Raw genomic sequence first — 11,828 nt, forward strand, 5'->3', positions numbered from 1 at the left:
TGCTGATGACCAGCTTGTACCAGTGTTCTGAGCTGTACCTTTCATTCAGGCCTCCAGGCTGCCCTGCTCAGCAAGGTGGGAGTACCCCCATTGACCCTCCTCCAAGCCACGAGTCTCCACACCCTCCCTTGCCTGCCACTGAGCCAGTTTCTCGGTTATCCAGTGAGGAGGGTGAAGGTGATGACAAAGAAGAGTCTGTTGAAAAACTGGACTGTCATTATTCAGGTCACCATCCTCAGCCAGCATCGGTAAGTTCTGCATCTGCTTGCAGTGGCCTCCCCAGTGCAAGTAGACAGGGTGCTGAACTTGCGCACCTGTGTACTCCTTCTGGGGCCTTCTATTCTTGCTTTTCCTTCACTCTTCCTCAAAATTAATGGCCAGCATTATTGCCCACAAGTTTCATGAGTTCTGGTACTCAAGGCCTTTCAGCTCTGTCTTTTCTTTGGTGTCTTGTTCCTTTCTTGAATGTGAAAGGACCCTGACCTCTGCTGGCAGCGGAAGTGACGCTGCGTTCACTGTGCATGTACACTGTGTCTGCTCTCTCTTTCAGTTTTGCACATTTGGGAGCCGGCAGATTGGAAGAGGTTATTACGTGTTTGACTCCAGGTGGAACAGACTTCGATGTGCCCTTAACCTCATGATAGAGAAGCATTTGAATGCACAGCTATGGAAGTAAGTGCCTTTTGGTGGTGGGGGCAGGGCCGACCTGCCCCAGTGATGCATTTTCTTAAGTTGTGTTCTCCATTTTTTAAGACTGACTGCTTATCTTAACGGGGAGGTAGCTATTAGCCAGCAGCAGGGAGAAGAAAACATTTACTCTTCCCCTGTTTTCATTTACTGTTTCGGCAGCCACATCTTGTTCTGGGCTCAAAATAGAACTCCCACATGTAAAGACCTCATCATACCGTAGGAACACCAGAAAGCCAGCTAACAGCAAAGATTACAGCTCGTTATCAGAACTGAAAACACTTACCGGGAGCTAGCTCTATGCTGGGGATTGCTAGCTATTGATTTTTACCAGTCTTTGCTACATGACTATGGTTATCTTTTTTTTTTCTAGTTAATTCAACAAGGTCCTACAGTAGGTTAGTGGTGGGGCCGCTAGGTGGCAGTTTGTTTCCAAACAGAGCTGATATGGGAAAATAGTAGACTGTGGGTCTGGAAAACTGTCACTGGTGTGAGGCGTGTTACTTTCCCCGAGGAGAAACCTGATGTGTGAAGGTACCTAGTCAGAAAGGTGAGGATTTGAGAAACAAGAGCGCAAGTATATAGGAGACAAGGCCTGAGAGGCCAGCAGGGCCAGGCAGCACTGAGACTGTGTGTGCAGGGGTGAGCTGGCTGGGCTGCAGCTTTCCATTTGTCCTTAGCTGGGTCACCCCAGCCATGGACACTCCTGTATAGCATTATGAATCCTAATATTTACTAAAAGCTTATAAGAAGGGATCCTTGGCCAAAACACACCTTGGTTTCATGTAAGCTCCTTTTTCGATGCAGCACTTCTCAGCGTAGCACTGCTGTGGCTTCTGTGACTGGGGGGGGGCCCTCTGCAGAGCATTTCCACAGCTCTTTTCACTTCGGAATGTCTTTTAGAAGAATATTTGGGGAAAACTTGTGTTCAGTGGGATATTTTATTACAGGGGACTCTCAGGTCACCCCCTGTCCACCTTTCGAACGGATGGTAGCGAGGCCAGTTGCTCTTACCACCTGGTTTCTCGGTGGTCAGCTACAGCTGGTCGGGGCCTTTACAGTAAGTCTGTCCCCATGACATTATTGGACTTGGATTTGTGCAATGCCAAGTAGAATGAGGGCAGCCAATGTCGCTCTGGCCTTCTTGCTGCAGTTCTCTCCTCTCTGAGGGGATAGCACACCTGTCCACATTGCTGACCTTCCTGGATCAGTAAGTGATCTGCAGCCAGCAGTGGAGTGGAAATGGTTTTGTTCCTAGTGGCGTATGTGGATGTGAGTTCTGAAAAAGCGGGTTTCTGAGGTTGGCTTGGCCCTCTGCTCTGGCAAGATCTGTGAGGAAGACCACCTCATTACTTAGTCCTCCTGTCCATTAACATGAACTCTGGCTCATTTATCCACAGAAGCTGCTTTTTTATCCCAGGCTGGCCTCTATCTTGCTGTGAAGCCAGAGTTGACCTTGAACTTCTGATCTTCCAGTCTCTGTCTTTTGGGTGCTGGGATTACAGGCACACCATGCCTGGTTTCATGTGGTGCTGTGGATCAGCCCCACAGCTGTATGTCCGCTCAGCCAGCACTCTACCCACTGAGCTACATGCACCCTAACCCTGTGACCTGTTGATAAAGTCAGTGCAGCGATGGGGAGTATGTGTGGTTCAGTGATGCGCTAGCTTGAGAAGGATTGGGACCCAGCCATAAGTGTTGTAGAAATGCTCCCTGCAGCGAGAGCGCTGCAGTTGATTTCTGGGCAACCTTTTCTCACAGTCCTGACTGTACTGGGGGAGAGAGTTTAGCACTTCTCACCAGGGAACTGCCCAGGGGCCTCTCAGATACTGCAGGGTATTGACACAGTGTCTGTCCTGTTATACTGGCTCAGCAGGAGTGCTGTCCTTCTGGGAGAGGCCTATTCCAGCAGCAGTCCTGTTCCCTTGCCCTTTAGTTGCTCCCGCAGTAAATTTGGGTGTCAGTAGAAAGAGGATGTGAGCCTGGAGTCCTCATAGCTCCTGGGTGCTCTGAACAGTAGTGGAGTTTGCCCAGCCCTTTCTGTGGCGCATTGCCGTGATCCAAGGCCATCTCAGGCTCCTGTGATCTCTGTGAACCCTGCCCCTGTATTGATCTGGGAAGGGCATGGGACAGACATCACCCAGAGGTGCTTTCACAGTTTGGGGTGTCAGTTTCCCTATCTCCTGTTTCCACATACAGCACTCTCTTTATTGTTTTCTTGTATACCTTTAGCTGGCTTGTTAGATCTTTTAAAAGAGGAAGCAGCTGTATCATTGTTCCAAGAGGTTCACACGTTGCCTAAGGAAGAAACCCTTTTTCTTTTCTCAGGATTTATTTTCAGGCAGCCTGGTCTTTAAGTCCCAGCCTCACGAGCCACCTAGTGGCCATAGTCAGTTACTGCAGCCAATGAGCAGCGTACATGCAAGAGCTTGCCTGGGTTATGTTGTTCCGGGACAGATTCTACTGAGGTTGTCTGAGCTGAGGTCTGGTAATTCACATTTCTGAAAAACCTCTTAGGTAATATCACAAGGATAGAGCCAGGCTTCTCACTGTAGGCTCCACATTGAATCTGCTAATGTCTGTGTGCTCCCCCTGAGACTTCCTGTATGATAAGTATGCTTGTGGCTTAAGCTGCATAAGTGCTTGTAATGTGCAGCCGAGTGGAGATGCAGAAGTGCAGTTTTAAAGTAGAAACAAGCACCACCATTAATTCCTAATGTTAGTAATGAAGTCACATGGCAACATCTCAGGCCACTTCTGTCCCTTGAATGTGGAGGAGCTCCCTGGGGTTGTGATTGAGTCAGCAGGGCCATCGCATCCAGGCTAAGGTAGGGTGGTCTTGGCACAGTCTCCCCAGCCCGTTTTATTGTTTGCCTTTAATAGGTACAGGTGTCATATGTTGCTCAAAATACTCTGATCCCTTAGCTCAAGCAGTTGTCGTCTTCCAGACTCCTGAGCTGTTGGCCCCATCGGCCTGTGCCGCTTTGTCCTGTTGTCACCTGGACTCCAGTGCGGCCGTCAGGCTTGTTAGGTTCTCGTTCTCTTTGATGCTGTCACATTTTTTTAAAACTCAGAGCTAAAAGAAAAGGGCATGTATCTCTCATGTTTGACTCTCCAAATGGATCTCTCATCCTAATCAGTACCTTACCCAGACATTACAAACATACGTCCTTGGACCACCTAAAGCCCCCCTTGGATTTGTCTTCTGTGCAATGTCTAGGCAAGCAGTCACAGCCTGCCTGTTGCTTAAGTGACTTAGTTTTGATTGAAGTTCCACAGTATTTGAGTATTGTATTCCAGGCCTTAACGATAAAATGGTGCATACGTTGTGGGTTACAGCAACTGCGAAGGAGTAAATGCTTTGCGGTCTCATATTAAAGACACTTCCAGTCTCACAAAGTCTATCACCAGGGGTCTTTAGAGATGCAAGCAAGGCATGGTGGTCAGGACAGACTTAGTTTTACCTTCATTGATGTCTGTATTAGGGTTGTCAGATCCCCTAGAGCTGGATTACAGACAGTTGTAGCTGCCATGCGGATGCTGAAAATTGAACTTGGGTCTTCTGAAAGAGGATCCAGTGTTCTTAGCCACTGAGCCAACTCTCCTGCCCCGGGGCAGACGTCTTAAGAAAGTGATGAGTCGAAATTAAAGTGATGAGCGGAGGCCAGAGCTAACTAGAGTGGCCAGACCGAGGACTTGCATGAGTTCCTGTGTTGTGGCGTGTGGCTTGGGGTGTGAGAACATGTAGGAGTTCTTGTGTCATGGTGTGTGCTTGGGGTGTGAGGACATGCAGCGTCTTGCATTGTGGCGTGTAACAAAGATTGTTGTTCTGGATCTGTAGTGGAGCCTGAAGCCACCAGAGTTGTGGCAGGGGAGAGGCGTGCACAGTGTTTCCAGGCCCCAGGGAAGCATCAAGAGGTGGAAGGAAAAATATATCAGGATTTGGTTTGTGTTTTGAATTGATCTTTGCGATCAGAGTATGTGATAAAGGGATGCCTATCTATAACCATCCATAGCCAGTAATAGTATGATAAGTGTTCATGGTTAGCTATGGTCATTTTCACCCGTGGTATCTCCTTTTTACAGGAAAATCCCACCAGTGCCCTGTACCACATCAACTGTTTCTGCCCGTATTCCTCACCGGACAAATTCTGTGCCGACATCCCAAGGTGGGATCAGCTATTTTGCAGCAACCACTGTCTCTGCATCCCCAGTTCTGCTGTCGTCCACCTGCATCTCCCCAAATAGCAAATCGGTACCAGCTCATGGAACCACTCTCAATGCACAGCCTGCTGTTTCTGGGGCAATGGATCCTGTGTGCAGTATGCAATCCAGACAAGTCTCTGCTTCATCCTCATCCCCCTCCACACCCTCCGGCCTCTCTTCAGTCCCCTCCTCCCCTCTGTCCAAAAAACCTCAGAAATTGAAACCTAGCAAGTCTGTAAGGCCCAAGGAGTCTTCTGGTAACAGCATTAACTGTCACGGTGCCAGTAGCAGTGCCAGTGGTGGCTCAGGAAAGAAACGCAAAAGCAGTTCCCCGCTGTTAGTTCATTCTTCCTCCTCCTCGTCATCCTCCTCCTCCTCTTCTCATTCCGTGGACTCTTTCAGGAAAAACTGTGTGGCGCACTCTGGGACTCCATACCTGTCACCGGCAGCATCCTCCCACAGCCTCAGCCTCAGCTGTGTGACAAGTAGAGCCGACTCGGCCAGCCTGCGGCATGAGCCAGCAGGAAGGGCTCCTCCTGGCGTGAGTCCTGCAGAGCCCATCAAGAGGATGAGTGTGATGGTGAACAGCAGTGACTCCACTCTTTCTCTTGGGCCCTTCATCCATCAGTCCAGTGAACTGCCTGTCAGCTCACAGGGCAGCTTTGCACACTCACACACTCCTCTAGACAAACTCATAGGAAAGAAAAGAAAGTGCTCTCCGGGCTCTAGCAATGTCTGCAACAGTGGTAGCAAACCTACAAAGGTTGCCAAATTGCCAGCCATGAACAACGTCCACATGAAACACACAGGCACCATCCCAGGGGCCCAAGGACTGACGAACAGTTCCCTCCTTCATCAGGTAGGAAGTGGACTCTGATCTCCTAGTGTTTCTGTTGCCTCTTTTTTGGGGTCCTTTGTCCGCTCTGAAAACTGGTTGGGTTGGTTTGTTTGCCTATAGTGGATGCCCTGCCTTCATAGTCATCTTTAACAAAGGGAAGTCCGTTTCTATCTGAAGGGAAACATCTCTACAGAATGTCTTATGCCTTTCAGAGATGTTACTGAATAGAACCAAACATGCATTTAGCATCTAGGCCTGAAGAGAGCATCAGGCATGACAGCAATGTTGAAGGGGTGCCCTTTGCAAAGGCATAGAGCTGGTATCCTGATTCTGTTAGCGAAGGAAGTGGGGAGCATTTTCAGTCTGTGTAGTGACTCTAATGTGTTCCCGTGAAGAAAGCCAGGCTGAAATCAACCTGATTCTAGTAAGCAACTACTTTAAACCTAAAAAAAAAGAAAGAAAAAAAAGCTTGAACTGTTTTATGTTGAACAGTTTTAGATATCTGGTTAATTGCACCCACATTTTCTCCTTGCTATTTTCAAGGGAGATGGGAAATAAGGTTGAGGATTGAGCCTTGTTCCAAGGCATACCTTAAGAAGACATGTGTTGTTATTGTGCATCCCATCAGTAGGAGGGGACTCACTGGGTTCATAGTAGTCGTGACTTGCTTGTGCTGTATCTTGTCTGTTCCCCAGCTTTCTTGTTTGTTTTTCCAACTGTCTTTCATGGAGTTCTTTCTTCCAGCTTCTTTTGCCCTAACTTGAGCTCATCTCTCATCCTGTTGTTCCATTCATCAGGATATCTTCTCTCCTTGCTCACGAACAGGAATTGCAGCAGCAGCACCCCAGAGCCCTGACTTAAAAGTGAGGCTCTCTTTTATGTTATCTCCTTTCCCTCATCCTCAGAACCTAAGTGCTTAGGGCTTTTTCAGAAAATGCTAAGCCGTTTACTATAGTAATTTTCTTTTCTGCAATATTTGTGTGAGTTGACAATGCCAAAATGAACGGGGGAAGTAGCTACTTAAATTCCAAGTAGCTGCGTGAGTTCAGCCTTTTGGGGTAGAGATACTTGGGCAAATGTGGGCTTTGCTTTGCTTATGTTGTGGTTATTCATATAGTTATGATTCATGTAGCAGAAGTACAAACACAGCAAGAAATAATAGGATCACCCTCAAAACTTCCTGTGGGCTGAGGTCCCTACATTTGTAGCTTAGAGCCTGCACGCCATCTTTAGTTAGAACATTAGACTTGTGTCGACCTTCCTCTTAGCCACAGGAAACCAATGGGAGAGGTGAAGGTAGCAGTGGGCGCTGGAGGCAGCAGGGACTGGCAGTGACTGGAAGATCTGGGAGTGGAATATGGTCCCGCCAACGTGGAGCAGCTGCTCCCTACCTTGTCACCCGTTTAAAGAGATATTGCAGAGCTAGGCAAAAAAAAAAAAAAAAAGTCTACTACAGCCTACGTATCTGTTGGACAGTTTGGGTTATGATCTGCCAGCTTTCCCCCTGCCCTTTCTTTACCCCATGGGGCTGGGAAGACCCAGATAGTCCAAGTTTGGATGTTATAGAAAGACTTTCTGTGTTGAGGATGCTTTTGTCTTTTATTTTTAATTATACTTCACAAATCCTGGGGTCCCCGTGGCTTACAGTCAGGGGATGTTATATAAACCTTACAGAGTGTTTTCTCTGGCTGGGAGGGATCCACAGCTGTATAAGAATCTCAGAGAAACACATGACTTAAAAGCACTTGAAACAATGCTATCTATCCCTGAAAGTGGGCATGGTGACACGTCTTAAATCCCATCACTTGGAGGCAGAGGCAGGTAGTTCTCTGCATTCAAGGCCAGCCTGTTCTAGGACAGCCAGGACCACACAGAGAGACCGTGTCTGAAAACAAGCTCTGTCTGTAGAAAAGTAGAAACTCCGGCTTGCTGTTTCTTATGGAGAAGGCTGTTAAAGTCCTGTTGCATGGGCTGACATCTGTGAACACAGAAGTGATATGGGAAGCCAAAGACATGGCAATGAGTAGCCCCCACCCCAGTCTGTTCATGGCCGCTCGGCCCTTTTTACCCCATGGGAAGGACAGAGTTTCCTCCCTGTGTGTGGGCAGTGCCTTGGTGCAAGCTGCCACACCTGTGTGTTAGCACAGCTAGCTTGGTTCACAGCCTAGAATGGCTTCAAGGTCACAAATTTGAAAACACTTAGACCAGAAGGCAAACATGAGCGCTGGAAACCCAGGCAGCTGCCTCTTGTTGCCGGTTCTCTGAAGTCAGTCTTTGCAAAGCTTGAAGCTGGCCCTGTGACGGCTCTCCCTGGCCCAAGCAGATCAGTGGAACTTTAGTGTGGGGTATCCTAGTGTAGACTTTGGGAGCACAGCCTTTAGCCACTTACTTATGTATTTCTTTACCCCCTCTTTTTGAAAGCCAAAGGCACGCCCCTGACAGCTGACAGTACCACTGGAAAGAAAACCGCAGACGTTTGTGAAGACAAGCCACACCTCTCCTCAGCACTCTGGATCCCACGATGCCTTTGAGTCTCTCTCTGACCCCTGTGGGCTCCAGGGTGACAAGGATTTCCTGAAGCTGTGTCTGTAGCAGTGAGAACTCCTAAAGGACACTGGATCGAGTCCAGCCACCGGATTGCTTTGTCAGTGTTACAGTGGTCTGGACTGCTTGCTACCAATCTGTGAGAAGTTTTTGTTTGTGTTTTGTTTTTGTTTTTGTTTTTAACTTGCAGCATATCATGGAGCCACTCTTGAAGTAATTGGCTGGGCAAAAGAATGTTTTAGCAAGAGCGTTACTGTAGGCTCTTCTCCTCCTCCTTTCTTTGCCAGAATTTTTTTTGAATACATGCTCACCTGTAGGTCACTCTCCAGCAGGTAGGCACCTTTGCTGGAGACTGGAGGCCTTCCAAAGAAAGGGGAGGGAGTTGATCCTGACTGTCCTCCTAGAGGATATCTGGCTTTAGATATTTTTATAGCAATGTTCAGGAACAGAATACTGATGTTGGTGAGTGCATCATGATATAGTGGCCAGACCCTCTCCAAGTCATGTGGGATAAGAAGCTCATCGAGTTCTCCAAACTTAAGACCTGGTTTGAAGCTGCTCATAACCGGATATTAAGTTGAAAGTATCTCAGAACCTTAGTTTTCATGGTGCAAACACATGTGCGAAAAAAGAAAGGAAGAAAGAAGACAAGGAAGATGGAGCAGAAGGAAAACGAGTCTGGTGATAAAAAGCAGTTGGGACACTGGATATGGGGAGGGGAAAATCATGAAGTGGGGCAAACCTTGCAGAGTTTCCAAAGAGACGGACTTCTCTTGTTAATGACAGTGTGTCATGGTGGACTGATCGTCTCGCTCAGTCTGCTTTTTAAGATTTGCCTTTTTAAAGTTACTATGATGTCCTTAAATATTTCCCAGGCATTACTCCCCTTTCGTGTAAGTTTCCGCTTTCAGGACTGTTGTCATTGTGTCTGTCACAGCCCCCTTCAGGCCACTAGAGATGTTCATCTGGATGCAGGTCGGCCGAGGAGTGGACCCCCAAGAAAGGGGTGGTCAGAGAGCCTTGTGTGTGCCATGGAGGGGAGCAGCTCTGTGAGGGTCACCAGGTTTACTCATGCACACCCTCCTTTCCCGTGATAGTGACAGCCATCTTCCTTCAGTGAGGTGTAAAACCCTATTAAGATTGTTCAGTACCCCACTCCCAAAGAATATTTAATATGTTAAGACGTTGCTTGAAAAGTTGTCTACCGGTGAATGTGGGGATGATCTGGGGCCAGTACCACAGCTCCTGCACAGACAGCCAAGTCCTCTGGCTTAGGAGAGTACAGTAGAGTGGCCAAAAGAGTACAGTTCCCAAGGCTCCTACCCTTGTCCTGGCTGTGGCTGGGCAGAGCCCAGGCAGTGCATCCTCTCCCCCACAGTTCTTAGGTTACAAACTTGAGTTTCAGGGAATTTCAGTCAACAGCAGGTAGAATGGATAAACACTTGGTTACCAACCTAATAATGTGAATTGCTACACTTACCCTTATTCTGTGAGAACACAGAGACTTTATGCAGATACTTTAACTAATGTTGAATTTTTAAGGGAGGGAAAACAGAATCTTACTTATGCATTCAGTCAGTGAATGGTTTTAAGAAGATGCTGGGAGAGAGCTATGAGAAGGGACCATGGGTGGCCTGTGTGTTAGGAGGGAGCACTCGGCTGTCCCATCCATCCGTCCCATCCATCCGGGTGGTGAGGAAGGAGGGAAGAGGGAATCGGTTACATAGTAATTACTTGGTGACAAGTGCAATGGGGTGTGGGTAGGATTTATTCTCAGAGCCAAGGGGACTTGATGGTTATAAATTAAGTTGCTTTTAGTGATGGAATTTGTAGACAGGTCATGTTGTTCCGAAAGATGTGAATAGGAGCCACAATAGGAAGCTTATTCAGAATAAAGTAGAGGCTTAGATTAGTGTTACAATTTGATTTCTTAGACTGGGGTTTTAATTGAACTTCATTATATCTCTGGGTAACACACAGAGCCTCGGCATTAGGAAAAGCCATTTTGGATTCTGCCTGTCACAAACAGACATATTCTAAACAGTGCTACTAAAGTTTAGACTGTTCAGATATTTTATTTTCTCTGACAACTACTTTTTATGATGATGAACAATTAAGACCATTTAAAATATGGGAGTACAAATATTTTTTTTAATTAGATTAACTTGCAAAAACCAAATTTGCAGTACTTGGATTGTTTCTAGACAGACTTTGGTGTCAATTTAAAACCAAGATAATTTTTATATTCTTTCCAATAGAATTCATGACAGCTTCTGCCGTTTTCTTAAACTGCAAAAATAAAGTGCTGCAATGCTGAACAAAGAATTATAAAAAAAAAAACTACTTTTGTATCTTTATTTTGGAATTTCTTGTTCTATTATAAATATGGAAGTATCCCTATTTCAGAAGACATATTTTGTTAAAAATGAATTGTACATATTTAAATATGTATTTTTGCACAGGTCTTTTTTTCTGATATCCTGTTTTGGTACAATTGAGATCATCTAGTATTTATTTATTAATTAATAAAAAATAAATACCTTTTTATAATTTGAAGTGGTTCACTGCCAAGCCAATAGTTTAGAACCTGCCTCTTAGTTAAGGGATGCCTCTGTTCTGTGAAAGTCTCTGTCCCTTTCAGTGTCTCGGGAGTGGTTTAATACAGATTAAGTGGGCGTAGCTTCTCTCAGTTGCCTGATTGCCAGATAGACTACATGGAACTAAGTGACACACTGCTTTTCTTTTAGTCCTGTGTGTGCGTGCGTGCGTGCGTGCGTGCGTGTGTGTGCGCGCGTGTGTGTAATGACACTCTGAGCACACCTGTGTTATTAGTATGCGATATGGTTTAAATTAATGGGGGAAACAACAAAACAAAGCTGAAAGTGCCTGAACCTAGTTTCAGCTCAGACAGATTTTCTTTAAAGACTTGAAAGCTGAGTTGAACTTCTGGAGTTTGCTTTTCCCACCTAAATATTATTTCTAAAGTTTTAGGGGAGAAGTTAAAAGCCATCAAGGCTGGTAATTTTTATAAGGTATTTTAAAATTAAGACATTTTGGTTCACAGTAATTTAACCCAGTGCCACCAAGGGTTATAAATCATTGTCTGCCAGCAGCTAAGTTTGGTTAGTCACTCATGAAATACAGAGTTTAAGATAGGATATTTAAAATATTTTGTATTAAAAAAAATACAAGAAGTACCTCTGAGAACATTGAAAAAAATGTTTAATTTGAAAAACAATGTAACTTAGAAAGGCAGCTGTCTTCCTGTAAGAGTTCTGTTGCCAAGGGATTTCTTAACGTCTCCATTCTGTCCTGGGTTGGGGAAAAGTTGGGCTTTGAAAAAATGATTGTTAAAAGTTTCATTGTTTAAAAGAAAATAATTCTTACATCTTATTGTAAGACATTTTACCTTTTCAGATCACTGAGTGAGCACTACATATTGTCAGTGTGAATGCAGGGCCTTGAAAGAATTTTTCTTTTTTTTTTTTTCTTTTTTTTTTTTTTTTTTTTTTGGTTTTTAAAGCAATCTCCTGTGTTACCATGTGTGAATAGT

At 45.7% G+C, this 11,828-nt stretch overlaps 1 protein-coding gene across 1 annotated transcript in view; it reads left to right on the top strand.

Moving 5' to 3' along the window:
• The window catches only part of Atxn7 (ataxin 7), a 154,320-nt gene extending 142,580 nt beyond the window's left edge, over positions 1-11,740 (top strand). Inside the window, exons 10-14 of the mRNA XM_026779982.1 lie at positions 50-248; positions 551-672; positions 4,774-5,752; positions 6,529-6,594; positions 8,153-11,740. Coding sequence (XP_026635783.1) covers positions 50-248; positions 551-672; positions 4,774-5,752; positions 6,529-6,594; positions 8,153-8,170 — 1,384 coding nt within the window. The 3' untranslated portion in view covers positions 8,171-11,740. The remainder of the gene's footprint in view (positions 1-49; positions 249-550; positions 673-4,773; positions 5,753-6,528; positions 6,595-8,152) is intronic.
• Positions 11,741-11,828: the final 88 nt, after the last annotated feature.

This window comes from Microtus ochrogaster, chromosome 6 (genome assembly GCF_000317375.1).
Source record: "Microtus ochrogaster isolate Prairie Vole_2 chromosome 6, MicOch1.0, whole genome shotgun sequence".
Lineage (NCBI taxonomy): Eukaryota > Metazoa > Chordata > Mammalia > Rodentia > Cricetidae > Microtus > Microtus ochrogaster.